This window comes from Mixophyes fleayi, chromosome 1 (genome assembly GCF_038048845.1).
Source record: "Mixophyes fleayi isolate aMixFle1 chromosome 1, aMixFle1.hap1, whole genome shotgun sequence".
Taxonomy (NCBI): domain Eukaryota; kingdom Metazoa; phylum Chordata; class Amphibia; order Anura; family Limnodynastidae; genus Mixophyes; species Mixophyes fleayi.
The window spans coordinates 117,486,298-117,510,332 of record NC_134402.1 but is presented as its reverse complement, the minus strand read 5'-3'; the positions used below and the strand labels follow the sequence as shown (position 1 = coordinate 117,510,332).

Sequence of the window (24,035 nt, the reverse complement as noted above, 5' to 3'; positions counted from 1 at the left end):
AATGCAAGTTGGTAGTATATTATACAGGAACTGCCTCAAATGATGATCTGCCTGAAATGCTAATGATGAGCAGCAATACCATAGTGGAAAGTTGTTGCCTTGTTCTGTCACTGTATGACATGTATTACATTGGGGGGCTTTATAATATACTGAGTAGCTCTGTTGTTACAAAAAATACTGTACAATCAGGGTAAGTTCACTGTATGCTGGTAAAATAGTTTTTAGAATATGTTTGAAAAATAGGGCATAATATACTCCATAGTTTGGGGCTGCAGAGTCACGGCCAAAAGTTTTGAGAGTGACACAAATATTATTTTTGATAAAGTCTGCTGCCTCAGTTTTTATGACGGCAATTTGCATATACTCCAGAATGTCATGAAGAGTGATCAGATGAAATGCAATTAATTTCAAAATTCCTCTTTGCCATGACAATGAACTTCATCCCACAAGCAACATTTCCACTGCATTTCAGCCCTGCCACATAAGGACCAGCTGACATCAGGCCACTCTCTCGTTAACACAGTTGAGAGTGGTGATGAGGACAATGCTGGAGATCACTCTGTTATGCCTGTTGAGTTAGAACAACAGACTGGAAGCTTTAAAAGGAGAGTGGTGTTTAAAATCTTTGTTCCTCATCTGTTAACCATGACTACCTGCAAGGAAACACATGCTGTCATCATTGCTTTGCACAAACAGGGCTTCACAGGCAAGGATATTGCTGCTAGTAAGATTTCACCTAAATCAACCATTTATTGGATCATCAAGAACTTCAAGGAGAGAGGTTCAATAGTTGTGAAGAAGGTTTCAGGGTGCCCAAGAACGTCCAGCAAGCGCCAGGACCGTCTACTAAAATTGGTTCAGCTGCGGGATCAGGGCACGCACAGTGAGGTGAAGACTTTTGGAGGATGGCCTGGTGTCAAGAAGGTCAGCAAAGAAAAACATCAGGGACAGACAGATATTCTGCAAAAGGTAGAGGGATTGGACTGCTGAGGACTAGGGTAAAGTCATTTTCTTTGATGAATCCCCTTTCAGATTGTTTGGGGCATCTGGAAAAACGCTTTTCCAGACAAGGAAGGTTGAGTGCTACCGTCAGTCTTGTGTCATGCCAACAGTAAAGCATCCTGAGACCATTCATGTTTGAGTTTGCTTCTTATCCAAGGGAGGGGGCTCACTTGCAATTTTGCCTAAGCACACAGCCATGAATAAAGAATGGTACCAAACATCCTCAAGAGCAACTTCTTCCAATCAACCAATAACAATTTGGTGACGAACAATACATTTTCCAGCATGATGGAGCACCTTGCCAGTCCTCCTCCTAACTTCCTTGTCCTGGCTCTCTCCCACAATTAGTACCACCCTGTTTGTGTCTCCCCCTTCCCTTTAGGATGCAAGCTCTCATGAGCAGGGCCCTCTATTCTTGTGTGCTCCTTCTACTGTTCCTTCAACCTCGGTACCTCTTGGCCTGCTTCGCTAGCCCTGTTTTCCCTGTTTTCTTAAGCTTTGGCCTTCTTCTTGCTGATTTCTACCATCACTTTCACTATCTGTCCCAGATTTAATCTAATTTGCCTTACCCTGTCACCTGTGTTTGTATATATTTTTGTATCATGTTGTGTCTTGGTTCTGTTTTCTGTATATGTTATGTACGGCGCTGTGGACCCTTTGTGGCACCTTTATAAGTCAAAGATAGCAATAATAATAATAACTAAGTGGCTTGGGGATCAAACATCGACAATTTGGGTCCATGGCCGGGAAACTCCCCAGACCTTAATCCCATCGAGAACTTGTGGTCAATCCTCAAGAGGAGGGGGGAACAAACAAATTCTGACAAACTCCAAGCATTGATTAGGCAAGAATGGGCGGCCATCAGTCAGTATGTAGCCCAGAAATTTATTGACAACATACCAGGGCAAATTGCAGAGGTCTTCAAAAAGAAAGGTCAACACTACAAATATTGACTCTTTGCATAAGCTTAATGTAATTGTCAATTAAAGCATTTGATACTTATGAAATGCTTGTAATTTTACTTCAGTATACCATAGCAACATCTGTCAAAAAGGTCTAAAACCACCGAGGCAGCAAACTTTGTGAAAACCAATACTTAATTCTCAAAATTTTTGGCCATGACAGTACAATATACTGAATGACTGGAAATGTGTTATTTTCTGGACTAATAAGGGCTCTAATATGCTGAACAATTACAATCCTCTGTTATATGCTGGATGTGGACTATATAATATAGTAGATAATTGCAGAGAAAGTCCCGAAATCTTTCAATTTCTCACTAAAACTCAAAATGAAAACACAACATAGTGTAATATGTCACATATACAAAGCAACAAATCTTACAAATCTTATTTTCTAAATAACATTTTTGGTCTATCTACCAAATAATATGCTAATATGCTAATATATAAAAACATACAAATTGAGCCCGTGCAACCTGTGAGCCTGCTAATGTGGGTGTGGTGGTGTGTGTATGTGTATATATATATATATATATATATATATATATATATATATATATATGTATATATATATATATTTATTCGTAACTGAAGGAGTATGTTTCTTTCTTGAAACATTTAATGCATTTGCTGGTGCTTTTAACAATGCTGGGCCTGAGTTATTAAGGAGAGCAATGTGATAAATGAATAAAAGGAGTAAATTTGATCCTGGGCAAACCACGGTACAATGCAAGGGGTGCAAATTTGTTTATTTTGTGCATAAGTTATGTACTGGGCTGTTTTTTCATGTAGCACACAAATACTTGATAACTTTATTTTTACACTGATATGTAAAGTCGATCTAGGACATGCTCTACTTTAACTATAAATCTGTCCCCACATTTTAAATTTAGCTCCCCCCTCCAATACAACATGGTTTTGCCAAGGTGCAAAGTTACTCACTTTTTTTTGCTTTGCTCTCCTTAATGACTCAGGCCCGCTGTCTCTTCATGTGGAGTGTCTCCATTCTGTTCCCTGTTTGATCAAATAGAGCCTTGTTTGACTCTCCACTGGTTCTTGCTTAACGCTGCATGAGAAACTCCTCAATGCCTCCTAACTCTCCTGATTAAACCGTACACATTTGAGAGAACTATTCTGCCATTTGGGAAGTATGTCTTACTTGTGTCTGGTGACAATGCAGAGATCTTTTTAATAGAGAGGAGTTGCTGGTGCTTCAGAAAAATGCCACACTCCCTACATTGTGCATTGTGCATGTATGTGAGTATGTGTATATATGTAGATTATAAACCTGTGAGATGGGCTCTTTGTCTATATGTATTGCCCAGTATTGTTTTATTACTGTGTTTGTTCCCAGTTGTAAAGTGCTACGAAATTTGCTGGAATTATATAAATAAATGTTGAAGATGGTGATTACATGTATAATATATAATGAAGACATTAAGAACAGATCTATGCGCCTTATTGATTTTTTTCTAAAAGTCTTCAGTATTTATTCAGCTCAACTGTAGTAAAGAATTTGATTTATTATGTCTACTGCCCAAATACATAATGTTGCATTTTGAAATTGAACTGTAATATTAGGAACTAATGAAAAGATTGATTTTATTAACTAGCAAACATGCAAACCATGGTAACCAGTCAACAATTGGCTTTGATCTTTGGTCAATCTAGTATCAATTTAGAATTAGTTAGTCAATGATTGATAAAGTCTGGTTTGCTATGGGTTTCTGCACATCTGTGCATTTGTCAGTATGTCCATTGTCATACAAGTCTATATATACTCTATTTCGTTTTTTTTGTAGTTGTTGTTTTTTAACAATAGTAAATGTTAATGTATCTTTTATCTTTTTTTTGTCCACAGCACGGAAAAGGATATGTTAGTCAAATCTACAGGACTTACCTGAAGCAGCATGATTTGCACAAGTTGACCAACAAAAGCATCAACTGTTCAACTTCATTATCCTGGCCATCTAGTTTGGTATAACAGAAGGATTATTAGTCTGCTGCTGAAGACGTGGCCAATATAAGGACCTTTCTGCTCTCAGCAGGCCTGAGAAATGAGTTGAAATGTGAAGAAGAACTGTAGAACCTGCAGAGGCGACTGCCCTTGCCTCACTTATCAGTGTGTGCCTGTTTACAGCACTATATATCTTTCTTTCTCCAAAATGTCACTGAGCCCTTTAGATGTTTATATTCACCACAATAAGCCAATCGTACAGATAGAACATGCATTATAAATGCAATATCACTGTTTTAAACTTGACTGTTTTATATTATTTTTTTTGTGTGATCAAGTGTTACCCAAATACCCAAACTTTACAAGAGAGATTGTGATCATGTTATTTTCACCTGTGGGTCATAGAAAAAAAAGAAAAATAATGTTTATCCGCAGACCCATGGAACATCAAAGACATTCTGTAGTTTATACACCGTGTTGCAAAGTGTTTACTGTACTATTTCAAAGCTTCTAAATAAATATAAAGTATATATATTATATAATTTTCTGAAAAAGTGGTACAATTTAGTTGATTTATAAATGGATTCATACAGCCCACATGATAAAAAAAAAAAAGTTAAAATAATTCATGTGCTAAATTATTTATTGTTAATATAATTATTAAATAGTGTTTCGTAATTAGAGATTTGGACCAATTCCTGTTCACCATGTTAAAAGACGCTGTAAGCTACATCAAATTTGTACGGAACTTTAAATACCAAAGATGCAGCTTTCAAGATTGAGCTCTATGACCTACTATGGCATATTTTGATCTTCCTTATTTTATCCTGTGGATTTTAATTTTACAACTAAGTTTTATATAAAAAAAAGCGAAAAACAAATATAGGAACTGATCTGTAAATGTTGTCAAAACAACACTGGATTTTTCTGTACAGTTTAAATTGTAAGATATGTATCTGAAGATAACTATTTTGAAAGATTAGCCCCAAATCATATAACTTACACGTATCTTTCTCTAGCATAGTTTTGTGGAAACTTGAAATATATATATATATCTTCTAATCTTGCCTAGAAATGTTTTTTAATAGACGAATCATGAAGCATAGTGTTTTCCGATTCATTTTTTACACAGCAAGATTTGAAATTAGGACCATTTCACGTTATTAAACACTTCAATATTATCTGTGTCTACGATAATATTTTTTCATCGTAAAATTGTTATATTTCAATATATGTAGACATATATATATAAATGAAGAGTGATATGTTTTATTAAAGAAACAAGTGGCTCATAAGGACAATCATTTTAAATTGAACTTTTACTTCCATGTCAAAAAGGTTCAAATATCATCAAAATATTAAAATGTTATTATTTTTATTTTATTTTTTTATATATCGGTGTGTTTGTTGTAATTTTTTTTGTCAACTTTTAATTTTAATACATGTCAAGACAATTATCATTGACTAGATGTCAAATCAAACACAATGTGTTTTTAAAGGCAATAGTTAAAATTTTAACAGCTATTGGTGTAGAATGCTACTTTATGTATCTAAAAAGTAAATGTGTAGTTTGGGCTTAAAGGAATTTATGCTCCTGGTTTAATCGCATTAATTAATGTAATTAGCTGGCACGATTGGACGCAGTCGGATTTATCTGACAGTAGAGGCATAACATGAGTTATTGTGAGCCAATCGCATAAAGCTCACTGCCACTCATGTGACACCATCTTTGCCTAGGTACATTCTACCACTGCTGAGGAAAGTATCCATCCACTTTAATAACTTGTGGCCAGGGGCGGGCTAGCCCGGGGGGCAGGGGGGCATCGGTCCCCCGGGTCGCTTGGTCAGGCCGCTATTAGGGCCGGGGGGTAGGCCGGCCGGCCGCCCCCCGGCTGCAAAATACTATGCTTTCCCCCGCGGCCACATCTGATGACATCATGTGATGCGGCCGCCTGTGTTGCCCCCGGCCACGCCTCTCCCAGCCCGCGCCTGCTTGTGGCTCTCCTGTTGTTCAGTTTGAAGTCCTAGCATAGTTAAGTTTGGCAACAGGATATGCTGAGAATTGCTGTCCAACCACCGTCACAATTTAGCTAAGTATGTTGTCATTATATCTTGGCTTTCAAGAAACTACTATTTTCATAAGCAACTAATGATAAATAATGTGTATTTTTACACTTTCCTTTTTGCATATGTATAACTTTTTTCACTTAATTCAACATAAATTCAGTAATTTAAACATTGTATATAAAGCAATTCATACATGTAAAGGGGGATGTGTGCACCTCTACAGAACATATACTTGTATTATAATAATACATAGTGGAGGAATGAGCTGTGAATATATATACTACCTTACATTTATATTACCTCTGAATTTGCTAGGGCCACTAGAGTGGAGCTCAGCAACATCTTATCATCATGTAGTCTCATTTTACCCACCACACCGATTTGTACCATACTGAGAAATACCTTATGTGTAGCAGCAAAGTACCTTTCATGGAAAGTTTGACTTATATTTTACAAGTACATGCTTATGAACTGGATCCAACTAAAAGCATGTTGTAATAATATAGCGGCTATGTGAAAGTTCATAACAATACTGAAGACTGCAAAAGTCTTGGGATGCGTTCAAGTTTATGATCTGCTGGTTTCATTTTTAAATCTCTTAAATTGTAAAGCCACTACATATGTTAAGTATCTCCATCTTTTTTTAACATCTTCTGTATAGTTTCTGCATTACTCTGACACACAGTTTTATTATTCTCATGCAATGGTACCATGAATCCTAATGTCAACCATCACTTTGTATGAGGTGCCTGATATAGTTGTGTGCATATGATTGGACTTTGTCCTTGAGTGTACAATGACCCATCCCAACTACATAAGTGACTGAATGTGTCAGATTTATGTAACTTATTTTGAAGCATATCAAGTCATTATGCTCATGTAATGTAGAGGTGTAAATCACTCTTTCATGCAAATCATATAATATAGCTGACTACCAATATGTTTCACCAAAAGAGCTGCTTTGTTGGTGTGATTTTGACTGTGCAAATAATCAGTTATGTCCTAGACAATTACCATACATTTTATTCTCTACTGCATTTTTTCCCTTAATTAAAATAAATTGTCCATGTACCATGAACAACATGGGTCATTGCATACACAACTTCCATCAAATTAAGTTTGGACTGCATTCTATTGTACCACATATGAACATTTGCACATGATGCAAATAATATAACTAGAATAGTTAAAAATAAATATAGGTTGAGTGAAATTCAGGTGCATTTTCTTAAAATATATTTTATTATTTGTATTACTATTATTATTACCATGCAGGTTTAAGTTTGTGTAAATAGATACATTTACGTGGCCTTTTGTCCTCTACTTCAGTCCGGATCACTGTGTCACAGATCCTTTACTATGTGAATAATAAGAATAAGAACCCTTTTTTATATGTCTGTTAATGTATTTTGTGTGCATATTAGTTGTTGTTATTTTTGTTGTGTGTTTTTAATTTTTTAATTATCCGCAACACTGTTACAGCTTTCCCATCCCTAAAGTTTGAAATAGTTCCAAAAAGAGGAATATTTTTTATTGCAGGCTGATAAAAAGTACAATGTTCTACACTGTACTTTTTTCTTAGACAGTGTGTGCAATACAGACGGTGATTCTATTTAACAAAAATTAAGACCATACCAGCAATCTCAATTTACAAATATGAATTTTAAATGAAAAGTAATTTATAATGGAGTTTTTGAGAAAACAAAAAAAAACAGAAAACATATATTTAAATGTACACCAGGGTAAAAGTATTACCAGAAATGCATTGCTGTTGATATTTATAAAATCTGATTTATTTTTGTTTTAGCTTTAAATTTAATGTTGCCGAATGTATAGTACTGTCAGAGAGTTGCATTTAAAGTACTGTCTATATGAATTTATTTTTCAAATGTATTTGCAAATCAAATATATCATGTCCAAATAATATTGATATTACATTATCCCAATGTTTTTTTCAAAAGTTTGAAAGCAAACTTCTTTAAATTTACCAAACCAAAGATGGAAATTAAGAGAACACTATAATAGTAAATTTCAAGCTTGCTAAATTACTGTACACATATACAATGGCGATACCTTGTTTTCCAAAGGTCAGCATCAATGTTCTCTTATTTCAAAGACAAGTATTGCTTTTTCCTGCCTGCACAGTTATAATTTTCTACTCATTAAATGAAAATGATGCTTCAGATTTGTTAATCAGTTACTGTATCCAACACTATTCTTCTGCATTTATATGTTCCATGTGATTATTTGTTGGAAAATTTCATATTTCTTGCAAAATTATTCCTAAAACTAGAGATATAATAAAAAAAACAGCATTTTGCAATAAAATAAATATATAATTACTTATTAAGATATTTCGCCTTTAGTTATATTTCCAGATTATTGTCCACTTTATTATATTGATGCTACACTATAGTGTAGGTTATATAAGTACTTTTACTTTTTTTTTTAAATGTTTTAATCTTCATAAAAAGTATCACTGATTTTACATTTTTGTAAATGTTTTAAACTTCATAAAAAATATCACTGATTTATCTATTATGTCTATTATGTTTTATGAAGAACACATTGTAGACTAGTTTGCAGAAATATTTCATTTCAGTAAAACCTATATAGTTATAGATAATGTATATGTTATATGTACAACTGTAATAAAACTTTCTAAAAAAGAGTGTATTAGCTCCACACTTAGAAGTAAGAAGCAAAACTAAACATTAACGGCTTGTCAACACTACTATGCTTCCACTACATTATTAATATTGTATTATTAGTACTATGCAGTATATGCACACGGCCCAATGCTGAGTTAGGAGCAAAGCAACCATTTTGCATTGAAGGGAGAGGTAACTGTGTTTTATATATATGTGTGTGTGTGTGTGTGTGTGTGTGTGTGTGTGTGTGTGTGTGTATATAGATATATATATATTAGTATACTGCACTACCTATTACACATTGTGTTGATGTTATAAGGCACCAAGGAGTTCTTTAACCATATAGTGTACAGCACACATAAATATGAAGTGGCTAAGGTAGTAATCACTTACATTGAGGGATGCATTATTCCTAAATTGCAAACTTAATCTAATAATAATTCCACTCCAAAGGGCTACATTGAATAAAGAGGATTCAATGCCACCCGACACTATTTTCTCTTTTCCGGTGTGTACATCTTAGCAGGTACAGTATCAGTAGATCCATTCACTACTCAGCTGGATTCTTATAGTGTACCATCAAGGTTATGCGATATAACCTTTGTTATCTGCCACTTCACTATAAATCTAATGTTACCTGACCCTTGAGCAATTAAGGAAATCTATCATATTGCCCGCCACACCACTGCTCTCAATTAGTCATGATAAGCATAACCCTGTGTGTTTACCTGGAGATATGGGAAATGTTGTTCGTTTCACCTGGCATTATTCTTGTGGATGTGTATAATTATAATAATGTAATACAGTATTTATTAGTTTATTTCCTTATAGAAGTGCTTAGAGTATGTTTTGTAAACAGGGACATCAGCTGCTGCATATTAACTATTTCCCTGTTTAAAACCAACAAATAATGAGCTACATTGAATTTCATCTGCAGTCAATCAGAATGGTCTTTTTAATTGAAACAAATGTCAGAAGATGGCAACAGCGTGCATGAAAAATAATGACTACAAACTAAGCCACACATTACTGAAAGATAATTAAGGCTGTTTTAGTTCATGTATTTCTCTAAATGAACACACTACTATATAAGAATGAATATGATCATATTACAAAGAATCATTAAAACAGAAATCAAAATAACTGTAGTAAATAAATACTGATATAAATGTACTAATCGAAATTTAAAACATGCATATCATAAAAATTATTTCTTTGTTATGGTGATCAGGAGTGGAACTATACCTGCATCATGGCTGATCGATGTCTGAAAGCTGGTCAAAGGCAGCATTTTATTTTTAATATTCACAGTTCATAGTTATCCCTATCATAACGAATACAATTTAGGAACTGGGAGACTACAGCTGTTTGGATGCAAGTTGTACTTGGAATGTGGTACCTTAATGGATGGCCGTGGATCCTATCCATATAAACTTGAATCTCTCATTCAATACCATCTTTAGCTTTGAAAGGTGTCTGCTACTTTTTCTTTCAATTTCACTGCCCAGCCTCTTTAATATAAAGAACAACACATTTCTACCTACTGGAAAATGTCTGAAATGTGTTATTTATACCGTATTTACATGCATATACAAATTGAAGCTGCACCTACAGTAAATAGAGGCAAAATAGTAACAAATAAGTTATTTTTGTTAATCACCTATAATACAGTGGATATAATTGTATACACACCCTTATTGAAGTTGCAGGTGTGTGTGATGTAAGGCCTAAAATCTAAATAAATCAGGTAAGACCTTTTTCACATCTTTCATGTGAACTTGCAACAAATTCAAGTAAAAAATATACAGACAATTTTTTAGGAAAAAGAAGTGAAATATAAAAGCCTACAATACAGTGGTGCCATAAATGTGCACACCCTTTCATGGAGCTGTAACTGTATTCAGAGAAGCCAAATCACTTTCAAAAGCATGTTCTAATGCAATTTTGATACAAATGCCAGCAATGAAAGTGATTGTGATTAACCTAAAATTAAGGGCAGTTGTTTTAAGATTTTCTTGCCGTTTTCTTGGTTGCATTCTACTGGGATAGTAGCCATGGTCTGTAAAAAATCCCATTGTTGAAAGGTATCAATCAGGGGATTTTCAAAGGCACTACATGTACCAAAGAACACTGAAGACTATGATCAATAGGAGGAGGGAATGTGTCACAGCAGGGATATTGCCAATATCAGGACGTCCCTCCAAAATTGATTAGAAGATAAGAAAAAAACTCATCAGGAAGCTACTATGAGGCCTAATGCAACATTAAAGGAGCTGCAGGGATTTCTGACAGGCACTGGTCACTCCATGTGTGTGACAACAACATCCCACATTCTGTATGTGTCTAGACTATGGGGTATGGTGACAAGACGGAACCCGTGAATGGGGAATTTCACCTTCCAACATAATAATATCAAAGCACACATCCAAGTCAACCAAGGAATGGCTTCAGAAAAGGAAGATCAAAGTCTTGAAATGTCCTTGTCAGAGCCCAGGAGATCCCCTCATAATTTGATGGACCTTGAACTTTTTTGCTGGGAAGAATGGGATAGAATGTGAAGTTGATAGAGACTTATTAAAAAATCATCGCTATAGTAAAAGCAAAAGGTTCTTCCACAAAGTATTAGTTTGGGGGTGTTCACAATTATGCAACAAGGGTATTGTAGGGTTTTTTTTTTTCACTTCTTTTTCCTAGAAAAAATTGTCCATTTTGTTTTTCATCTGAATTTTTATTGGTCGCAATGTCATATTAAAGGTGGAAAAAGGTCTGGCATGATCATTTTTCTTGATTTCTGGCTTTACATCACAAACACCTGCAATTTCAGTAAAGGTGCATATACTTTTTATATCTATTGTATTATAGTTGATTAACAAACATAGCTTATTTTTATTATTTTGTCTCTATTCACATATTAAAAAAGGAAATATATTATTTTTTGTCTATTCAAATAGTATAAAGGGAAAAAAGTAAATTTTTACAGTACACTAAAAGTATTGTATTAACTATTCTAATGTGGTACACTTATATCACTACAATGCTAATTAATAGACCAGTATAAACTGTACTTCCAAAATGGATTTTGTCTTTTCTTTAGCCAGTGGAATAATCTCATCACTAACAGAGAAAGAAAGAAATGTGCAGAACTACTTAGATTTAGTATCTCTGCAAACAAAAATGTAAAAAATAATTGAGGATATAAATCAAAATATCAAAAGTATTTCACAAGGGTGTACCATAAACCAACATTAATTTGTGAGAGCAAAGAACAGAAATGTCTCTTTCTATTAGTGAGGATTTCATACAAGGTTATGTGTTAATTACGAGGGATTTTTAGTAACCTGGCATTGATTGCAGTGATCGAACAGCTAGCAGTTAGGTTAAAAAAAGAAAAGTTTTAGAATATCGTAAAACTAAATTATATGGTCGAAATAGTTGAGGAAAAAGAGAAAATTGCAATGCTGGAAAGAGATTAAATGCACCATTCTCTTAAATCTTTTATAAGCCAACCTAGTTGAAAGAAAAAGAATATTCAAAAGAACATTCCAAATACTAAACATAATTATAATACATAAGTGACATTAATATATGTAGAATTTCCTGTAAAATATTTCCTTATAGTGCGTGCTTAGTATGTAATTTATACTATATACCTTATTTTAAAAGTGTTCCCTGATCGAATACATAAATAGCTGTAAGAGAAAGCAAAGAAAAGAAACTACATAAAAGTATCAACTAAATTTGTGATCATAAATCTTCTTGGGGACTTCTAAATTACTTGTAATTTAACGTCCATATGTAGCAGTAAAATGTTTAGTGCAAATATATGCATTGTAGTTTATGTTGCTTGTAACTTAGAATTAAAATCATTGGAGTTGAAATTGTGAATTGTGCAAATCACTCTCAAGAAAAATATGTGGATATTTTGAGAATTTAAGGAAATTAGAACTAGAGATGTTCACTGACCCCCGTTTTCTGGTTTTGGTTTTGGATCTGGATTAACTTTGTGTTTTGGTTTTGGTTTTAGCTTTAGCAAAACCACTCATGTGTGTTTTAGTTTTGGTTTTGGTTTTGGATCCCCATTTTTGTTCTAAAATTCCTATTTTTAGTGATAAAATCACATAATTTTGCTCCCCCCCTACATTATTAGTAACCTCAATAACACTAATTACAAGTCATTTGCAGTGAATTTTGACCACCTCATAGATCACAATATTATTTTCATACATTTTCAAACAAAGACTGCAGCAGTTCTTGCCAGTGATAAGCCTGTGCATAAGACCAAAAAATCCACCTCTTATGTGTGGAATTATTTTTACCAAAATCCTGACAACAGCTGTCTAGCCATTTATAGCATTGTAAAGCCAGAGGCAGTAGAGGTAGGGACCTTAACCATCTAGGAACCTCATTCATATTGCGCCATTTGAAGCAAGTTCATGGGAAGCTTTTGTGAAAATCAGAAACTTATGCTAAAAAATAACAACAAGCAGTCCAGAATCAGCTAGGTCCCTTCTCTCATCTAGATCCCAGCACTTGCAATCTACACCCCCAACACCTTCATCATCAATATCCTCACAAGTGATCAGAGTTAGTCCTGCATCCAAATTTCTAAGGTGAGATGACTCCTCCCCTATTCAGGACTCCTCAGTAGAACCTTCAGTGTTACGCCCACTGCTGCTGCTCCTGCTGCTGGGGGTGGATCTTCATCCCAGAAGCAGACCAAGAAGAAGACTAGTAGTAGTTTACAATAGTTGACTGTTAGTTAAACAATCCTTTGCAAGAGGAAGCAAGTATGAAAGCTGTCACCCAGTCGCAAAGCGAATCACAGACGCCATGGCGGCTATGCTAGTATTAAATCTGTGTCCAATATCCACTATTAATGCAGCTGGTTTTAGACAGTGACTTGAGGTCTTCTGTCCCCGTTACCAAATTCCATCACAACACCATTTTACTAGAAAAGCTATTTCTTACCTCTACCAAAAGGTTCATAAAAATTTAATTATTGGGCTACAAAATGCCATTCTACCCACTGTTCACTTAACCACAGATATGTGGACAAGCGGAACTGGGCAAACTAAAGATTATATGATTGTGACAGCAGCATGTACCCAAGAACGTTGCATTTTTCAGAGGCAGGGTACTCTGTGTATCATGTGCTTCAATAAGAGGCATATTATTATTATTATCATCGTAGATTTGTAAGGCACCACAGTGCTCCCCAGTGCCGTACAGTAGGGAAGACAAGGACATACATAAAACAAGAACAGACAAGGCAGACAAAATGAATGGAGACATGAAAACAAAGGGTATGGAGGACCCTGCTCATTAGAGAGCTTACATTCTAAAGGGAAGAGGGCACTCCTGAAACAAGAGGAGCGAGTGTGGCTCAGAGTGGAGATTGGGATAGTTGTGAGGGTGCATTAGTGTGAATAATGATATCGAGCATCTAAAGATTTGAAGGCTGTGGGAAAGTCTGGCTGAGCGTGGTGGGAAATTCCATAAGTGGGGAGCAGCACAGGAGAAGTCTTCAAGGCAGGAGTGAGAGGTGGTTATCAGAGATGAGACAAGGCGCAGGTCAGAGGTAATACTAACTGACAACCTGTTTGAAAAACTAAGGGATGTCATTGCAACATGGGTAATCCTGCTTGGACTCTCCTGAGGATATGTGATTTCTGATAACGCCACCAATATTATTAGAGCATTACAGCTGGGGGAATTCCATCACATTCCCTGTTTTGCTCACACAATCAACTTGGTGGTACAGAACTTTTTAAAAAATGACAATGACATGCAGGAGATGCTGTCTGTCCCAAAATATTTAGGGTCATTTTTGGGATTCTGCAACAGCAAGTAGGAGAATGCAGCAGCTGCAAGAAGAATAGAATTTATGGGGAATGTATTTTAGTCCAGTGCAGTGGAGAATACTTTCTGTGGTGTGCAAGGTGCTGAAACCACTCAAAGTAGTCACTTGTGAAGAGAATGCAGACACTGTCAGCTTGAGTCAAGTGATTCCCCTAACTAGACTTTTTGAAAAGCAGCAACAGAAATTGAAGGAGGAAATGAAAGAAAGCATTTCCACTAATTATGTTGGATTAGCCAGGATCCAAGAGTTACCAACATCTTGAAATGGGATCATTACATTTTGGCAACTGTGCTTGATCTTAGGTTTAAGAGCTATGTCTTTTCATTCTTTCCAACTGACCCAGATCTCAAGAGATGCAATGAGCTCCTGGTCAGCAAGCTGAGAGCTCAAGTGGTACATGACACACTGACGTCTCCTCCTTCAGTTTCTCTGGAAATTGCTGCTAGGAAAAAAATTTGCTTTCCCAAGACACCCAGTGGTGATACAGATGAGTCTGCATAACATTTTGACATTTGGTCTGGTCTAAAAGAATTGCCCAAAAATTGTGATAGCTCTTCCATAAAATGAACTACAAATTCCATGAAGAAGGCCATTATTGGCAAGTACATCAAAGTACACAGACTTCTGTGATAGTGGATTCCATCGGGGATGATGCAATGATTTATTTTTATTTTTATTTATTTATATTTACTTATATTTATTTTTATTTTTCTATATTTATTTATATTTTTATTTTTATTTACTTATTTTTTTTGTATTTATATATATAATGATTGTTTATCATTCAGCTAATACATCATGACTCTTGTTCATTTACAAACTCCTCTAGATAACATAGACCAGCTGACAAGTATGGTTGATTATAACCACGCCTCCAGAATCAAAGAGGGTTTATTACTGACACTCACTAACAAGTGTCATTATACTGCCCTGAGGAAGCCCGCAAGACGGGTGAAATGTGTTGGTTAAAATATATACATTGTGCTTTCTACCTCATTATATTTTTATTTATTTTTTTAGAAACAAGCTCGTTTTCGCACAATTTTTGCTTTTAAGACGGGATTGTTTCGCGCAGGCGTGAAAACATCCATTGGAAGATACAGGAGTGTGACGCTTACCATTCTGCTGGGGAGCTCAGAAGGAGGCTATGCGGAAGAAGACAAGATCTCGCCGGGGAACTACCAAAACCTAATGCCACAAAGCGCAAACTATGACTCGGTAAGACTCATCTGTTAAAGACATTCAGCGAACTAGATGGGTGAGTGATCCCCCCTGCTTTGATCTATTGACTTTGGTCATAATAGGGGAGTCCTGTTATATTTGATCAGGAGTTTACTGCACCGGTTCCGTCACACCTGATAAATGACTATACCGAAAAGGATTCCTACATTTATCCGTTTATATCAGTAACAATTTGGAGCACTCCTGTTGTACTTAACGATTGATCTTATTGGACTAAGATTCACACGTTTGTCTATAAGGGTTCAGAGAAGGGTGACAAAATTGATAAAGGGTATGGAGTCATTAAGTTATGAGGAAAGGTTAGCCAGTTCAGGCATGTTTGCTTTAGAAAAGAGGCGTCTAAGGGGAGATATGATTACTATGTACAAATTCATTAGGGGTCAATACAGAGAACTTTCATGGGAACTTTTTACCCCAAGGACCATACACAGGACACGTGGTCACCCTCTAAGGTTAGATTAGAGGAAATTTCACAACCAGCAGAGGAAGGGGTTCTTTACAGTAAGGGCATTAAAGATATGGAATTCATTGCCAGGGAAGGTCGTGATGGCAGATTCAATAGATATGTTTAAGAAAGGGTTAGACAAATTTTTAGCGGAAAAGTGTATCCAGGGATACGACCGTTAATTAAAATGAAGAATAGTAGTGGATATAGGGTAAAAATAGGACTGAAATATTGAGTCTGGGGGATTTTCACAATTGAAACAGATTGGCGGTTGCTTACTCTGGATCAATTTCAAATATAAGTGCAGGATTGCAGGAGATCCAAAATAGGTTGAACTTGATGGACTGGTGTCTTTTTTTCAACCTCATCAACTATGTTACTATGTTACTATGTTATAACAGAGGTTTCTTCCTCTAAGAGACAGTAGCATTAGACCTGCGATTCTACAGTTTACAACAGTGACATTGCTATCTGTTTGCATGCACTCCCATGACACAAGAGTGCATGTTACATAACGGTTGCAACTTTTAACTGGGCAACCTATATTATTATGTTTTGATGTTTACATTTTTTATGGTTTAACTGTGGTTATTACCAGTGCACTGGTTCTAAATGATATTAAATATTGTTCATTTTATTCTATTTACTCTCAATTACTTTATTAATTTATCTAAGTAATCCATATCAGGTCTTTTTTCAGATAATCAATCAGTAATAGGAACAGCACTTATATTATATCTGTCATACATTGCGCCAGTACCCTTTACCTATTCTGTTTATATAAAGGGGAGGGACACCCCCTGTATCTGTGCGGCATTGTAGACTTCCTACTCTGGAGCTGCGCCATTTTATGTTCTCTTATGACTTATAACAGTATTTGTGATTAAATTAATAACAATAATCATTATGATAAAAATAATAATAATAATTAATGTAGCCAAATATCTAGCTCATAAAGATAATCTGTGAAGTGCAAATTTGAACAGTTAAAGAAGTACAAATCTGAGCAGTAAAATCTGAAAATGAAAATCCACAGCAATTCCAGCTACAAATAGCAAGTTGTAGCGTATTGTTGACCCTTACAACTGCACATTCTTTTTCACTTACTCCAATCAGCACTTTGCTAATGGTAAAGTCATTTAGGACTACAAGACAAATCATTTAGGACTAGGAGGATTATGCAGCTTTTAGAAGGCACTCCTACCAATATTTGCACAGTCAACATTTTAATTTCTCTCTTGGTGCTTCAAGAGTTTTGTTTTGTTTGCCTGTTTATCGACTTAGGGCCTCATTTAGAGTCGGGCGTAATTTACACTGAAATTGTAATAAGTGTGAATTGCATCACATAGCTTACACAGTATTTAAAGTGGCACATATCTTTAAATCCGTGCGACTTAGAATACTGTGCGAAATTCAGAAACACGCCTCTTTAGTGCCCTATAAAGCAGATAATTAAATTAAAAAAAAATGAGGTAAAAAAAACCAACAAAATCCGTTGTTCACCTGTCTAAGCGCAGAGTGGTGCACCGGGGAGATCCATCTCAGTCGGAGTGCAAACTGAGACGGATCTTTGGCCAAAACTGCTTTTTGCGCTGATCAGAAAGATTTGCGTCAGAATCTAAATCAGATGATTTGTCTTCATCCCTCATTATTCTACTTTCTTCAACCCATCGACTTCCATATTGTCCCTCCTAATTCTACCTTCTCAAATCAATTAAAATCAGCTTTGTCCGATCCGCATTCTAAGCAGCTTGGACATTTATACTGTGTATCTGACAGCTACCCTAGCCAAGCAGGGCCATCTTAACAACATCACGGGCCCCCGGGCAAAGCAGTGCATCGGGGCCCCTATATATATTTTATATATATATATATATATATATATATATATATATATATAAATATATATTGGGGCCCCGCTGCACTGCTTTTTTTAAATGTACTCGCTCAGTGACCCTTGAAGTTTTTATTTTGCAGGATTTTTTTTTTTGCAGGATTATTTATTCTTATTAAGAGCCTTGCCTATGGGGCCCCCTTGCCCGTGGGGCCCCCGGGCACCTGTCCATCATGCCCAATGGAAAAGATGGCCCTGTAGCCAAGCGCCTCTCACTTGGAAACAACCAGCACTGTGATACAATTCTCGCAAGCGCTCTCTTTAGCTCTCATTCATATTACTCAAACCATAGAGAATAAAGATGGCTGTGGGTAGAGAATGCTAGCTGAGCAAGCAGTTAGTTTAGGAAATGTTGTCTTAACTGGTGGATTGTCAAATAACTGTATTTATGTAAGAACTTTGTGATATAATTTTTACAAATCTATTGCAAAACAAATTTTAAAATATTCCTTAAACACTAGTATACATTTCACAGCGAATACAGATAATACAAGGGATCCATCACTGCCTGCTTGTTATCATGAATATTGCAACAGCTGTGGTTTTTTCCATTTCAGAAGCCCATTGTAACACCATTTTTAGCTAGCAAGTTAAAAATAACTAACATAAAAAATAAATTTACTTCAAAACTAAATAATTGTGATTATGAAATTCTAAAATAACTGAAGTTTTCATTTCACCATTATCTCTTTCTATATTATTCTTTGCTGTTTTGTATGTATGTTCTATTCATCTATCCTTTTTGAAGACATGATTGGACATTCTTATTAAACAAATACTAGGATGAGTAATGTATATTTCTAGACATTATATAGTTTATGTTCTTTGCTTTCATTTTACGGATACGAATATGGATAAGTAAATTGAAAAATACATGACAATTTAAAATGAAGGTGCAACAATTTAGTACGCATATTAAACATATATTTTGTTCTGATGAACTTGCTAATTTGATTATTTAAACCAAAGTCAGCAAGTAAGTTTTACCTCAAACCCATGATACATGTAAACACAACACTGACTTTGCTGTGATGCTGAATAACCAAGTTAACTTCCTTGCTCACCTTGAAGTGTGGCCTAGTGAGTTCATGAGTACATATGTTTTTTTGTTTTTTTCAACAAGCCGGATCAATGAAGTTAGATCAATGTGTCTGTTCAACTCTGTCAGTGGCTCCTTGAATCTCATAGATTGTGAAAATAACATTACAAGGTCAGTGGTAAAACCTTCATTTAAATAGAAAAGGAACCATATTAGCAAATGCTGTGTATTGTGTTATGTAAAGTAGCAGAAGCTAAAAGTTGTCCAGTGAGTCTAAGAATTTAGAAATCCATCACATGTATTGGTAGTTCATTTTATAAACTCTTCCATTTTATTCATCGAATTGTGGATGATAGACAGAAGCCAGATTAATCTTAACTTCAAACAAATTACAGTTCCTGAAAATAATTTGAAGTAAACTGTGAACCTTAGTCAGAGGTTATTTTATCCATTTAGATGGAAATTGCCTTGGCTAGAAGAGTAGCAACATTAGAGAGGCAGGGGGGAAGTAGTAGCATAGGAAGAAAATATTATTTTAATAAAGGAGTAATAAGATATTTTCTAAACATATATACCAGTGGTGGTACACTGTTCTGACAGTAATAAGTAAAATATGAAATATTAAAAAGTGGATTAAATTTTGTATCTCTACTATAATTGTATCTTTAAAAACATGATTAGTTCAAAAACATTTGGAATAATTATAATACAATTCTATTGTACATCTCAGTTAATCATGAAGAGAAAATATGCACTACTCTATTCTGCTATGAATGTCTTTTCTAACTTAGTTCGTTGCTTTGGAGAGTTGGACGGTCTCACTAGGCTATGGACATCTTAAATTCATTCAGAGTGGTGTGACTTGGAGTTGTGGGCTGATAGTCATTCATTGTTACCAAAATAACTCATTAAGGAAGCCACGAACTGATGTTGAAACAATTTCAGGACTGCATTCACACAGTGGACTACCACTGAAACAGTTTGCTATACTTTCATATTTACAATGATTTATGTATTTATATTTTTATTTTATTTACCAGTATTGTAGCGTCCTAACTTAATGATTGTATTCTTTCCTTATTGATTAATACTTATTAATACTTATTATATATATATAACTAGTGGATTGTTGGTTTGCACTTCTGCCTCACAGCACTGGAGTCATGAGTTTGATTCCCATCCATGTGTGGAGTCTGTATGTTCTCCCTGTGTTTGAGTAGGTTTCCTCCGGGTGCTCTGGTTTCCTCCCACACACCAAAAACATACTAGTAGGTTAATTTGCTGCTTTCAAAATTGACCTTAGACTGTCTGTCTGTCTGTATGTGTATGTTAGGGAATTTAGACTGTAAGCTCCAATGGGGCAGGGACTGATGTGATTGAGTTCTCTGTACGGCGCTGCGGAACTAGTGGCGCTATATAAATAACTGATATATATATATATATCCTTATTATCAATTATAATATTTTGATTGACCTACTAACACTCTTATTTACTTCATATTTCCCTTCTCACCTATTATTAACTCTTATTCTTCTATATCCTATCTTAACTTTACCCTCCTTATTCATACAGCTTACTCTATCTTGTTAATCAGCTTATTCCTGTGCCTACATTTCCCATTCATTTCCATTCCATTATTCTACTCCAATATAGCTATGCACACAAGTAATGAGGTATGTTGTAGTGACAAAAAGGAGTCCAATATGAGCAGAGTGATAGCCAGAACCAGCAAACCTGGATGGTGCAGTCCAGAAGTCAGTATACAAATGAAAAGCTAAAACAGGATCCAGAGCAAGAACAAACAGGACAAGATACAGAAGCCAAGAAGCATGGGTGTCAATGGCTATCACTGGCAAGACGTATAGGCAAGAGGGATCACCAATCAGTCATTTAGGGAAGGCACACCTGCACAGCAGCTCAGAACTAACTGAAGGCATGAATAGAGAGAACAGTTCTTCAGAGGAAGACACCCCTACACAGCGGCTTAAAGTTGATTGAAAGCAATGATGCAGGGGACAGTTATTCAGAGGGAGACACCCTACACAGCAGCTCAGACTTGATCAAAGGCAAGATGCAGGAAACAACCAGCTAAACCCTAACACTCCATCAAGCTAATTTCTACTTAAAAGATGCGAAAACGGACGTTTCCTCATCTTTAAAGTATATTTGCTATGCATTAACTGCCTAAAGTAGGAGATTTCACAGACATCTCCCCCGTTTAGGATAATACTGTGCAGCATCGCAATCTGCATAGATTAATATGGGGACTGCAATGTTCTGCAATGCATCAAGCTTTGCTAAACTTCGCATTGCACGGACAGGTAACGCCATCTCAGGATGGCGTTGCCTGTCATTTCCTATGGGATTCTGCTGAAGCCTATCTGGCTTTGCAAGAATCCGATACATGGTTAGCGCACAGCACTTCCTCCTTTTACCAGCAGCGCTAAGCTGCTGGTAAGCAGGAAGATGTGATCGCAGGAGAGGGGTCACTCTGCCAGGGCTACTCTGGGAGCCCTGGCATGATGCATCTTAGCGGTACATAAATATGCATCACTGCGATGTGCAGCGATGCATATTTAGTTGCACCGCATCAAATTGATGTATAGACCCCCATATAACTATGTCAACATAAACTAAAATACTAACAATTTATTTTGTCTCAGCTACCACTTCACATATCATCTGCATAGGAAAACACATAATTTAACTGTCTCTCTCTGTCTATACATATCTATTTTCTACTGTTTATACTCTTATCTTATACCTATTACCAACCATCCAGTTTCATACTACTGTACGAAAATCCTCTAATTATATTAATGTTGCTACTATTTTACCATGGGCCATCTTAACAACATTATGAGCCCCAGGGCAAAGCAGTGCACCAGGGCCCCTACATATGTATATATATATATATATATATATACATATATATATATATATATATATATATATATATATATATATACACACACATATATATACATATATATATACATATATATATTATATATATATATATATATATATATATATATATATACACATATATATATATATATATATATATATATATAGATATATATATATATATATATATATATATATATATATGTATAGAGATACAGATATAGATATATAGAGATAGATAGATGTACTTGCTCAGTGGCGCTTGAAGGTTTTTTTTGCAGGTTTTTTCTTTTGCAGGATTATTTATTCTAATTAAGAGCCCTGCCTCTGGGGCCCCCTTGCCCAAGGGGCCCCCGGGCACCTGCCCATCGTGCCCAATGGAAAAGATGGCCCTGATTTTACCTAATTATAAACTTTATTACTTTATTAAACTGTTTTTCTTTCCAGCTCCTGCATTTATCCATCCGCTGATATCGACCTCCTAACTCCAACTCCAAACTACTCTGGACATCAAAATCTAAAACATCCACAGTCTAATGAGTTCACAGCTGAGTGTAACATTCTTCTATTAGTACTAGGTGTAACATAGCATATGTGTACCACACATCAATATTCACACCAACTAAGTGCATAGATGAACCTCTTACTGTGTCTTCTTTATCTAAACATATTACTAATAATTAGTAAGTGAGGGGGGAGTTACCATATAATTTTTCTTTTGGAGTATAAATTAATCTGGATTGTATGAAGTCAGTATAATCAGTAAAATCAGTAACAGCTTCCCCTCAGTAAATTTGGGCTACAGGTTATTTATTAGTGATGTAATGAAACACCAGAACTTCTATTTATATCAACGTGCACAAAATTAACCTTGCCCATTTGTAAGTGTTTTTGGTAATTGAAAATAACTATTTGTGCCTTTTTCAGTAAAACAAGAAATGCCCCTATAAATACATAATCTCCACCTCATTATAATAATCTTTCTCTGAAAAACAAAATCTAATTTTTACATGTACTTGCAAAACCAGGCGCAGTTCACAGTTCTCCCGTAAACCAGTACAAATTCCACAATCTTGCATCATATACATTTGAGAAAAACTAGGCAACTGCACCTCACCTCACTAGTTTTGAACATTGTCAAGTGACCAAGTCAAAATATATCAAGATGGTTTAAAAAAAAATAATATCTAAGGCATACATTAGAATGTGCTAATTAATATGCTATGGAATCTAGTTTCTACTTGTCACAGTTTATTCCTTTTGTCCAAATCCATATAATGTTATGTACAAAAAGTTATTTCAGTTTTTTCATGGCACACTTGTATGGCGGAGGGGTGAGGGGGGATTTTAGGAGTTATCAACTATTTATTCATTCCCATATTTTGGCGAATAACTGAGTGCTTTATTTAATTAAATCTTCTTAATGAATGTATTTTAAAATTATGTGTGTTTTTTTCTTTTCTTTTTTTTTTACAGTTTTGGCATAATGGTCACGGAGGCTCAATGGTTAGCACTTCTGCCTTACAGCGCTGGGGTCATGTGTTCAATTCCCGACCATGGCCTTATCTGTGTGGAGTTTGTATGTTCTCCCTGCGTTTGCATGGGTTTCCTCCAGGTGCTTCCGTTTCCTCCCACACTCCAAAAACTTACTGGTAGATTAATTGGCTGCTATCAAAATTCACCCTAGTCTCTTTCTGTTGGTCTGTGTGTGTATGCTAGGGAATTTAGACTGGAAGCTCCAATGGGGCAGGGACTGATGTGAATGAGTTCTCTATACAGCGCTGCGGAATCAGTGGCGCTATATAAATAGATGGTGATGATGATGATAATGGTCAGGGGTCGTAGGGCTATGCAGGCTCAAGCTTATTCATTCAGCCAGATTTACAGTACTTTGGCATGTGTGGATACAAAGAAACCATGTGGTGTTGATTTGTCCAGTAGTTAACACATTACACATCATTGGCTTTAAAAGACAAGGCTTCATATGAAAACTTGAAACATAGTG

At 35.5% G+C, this 24,035-nt stretch overlaps 1 protein-coding gene across 2 annotated transcripts in view; it reads left to right on the top strand.

Annotated features, from left to right (window-relative positions):
• The window catches only part of PCDH10 (protocadherin 10), a 50,872-nt gene extending 42,542 nt beyond the window's left edge, over positions 1–8,330 (top strand). For both annotated transcript variants that reach the window (XR_012688661.1, XM_075199834.1), the window contains one exon: positions 3,826–8,330. Coding sequence is in view for 1 of the 2 variants with exons in the window: in XM_075199834.1 (XP_075055935.1) it covers positions 3,826–3,845 (20 nt within the window). In the remaining variant the exon portion in view is untranslated. The remainder of the gene's footprint in view (positions 1–3,825) is intronic.
• Positions 8,331–24,035: the final 15,705 nt, after the last annotated feature.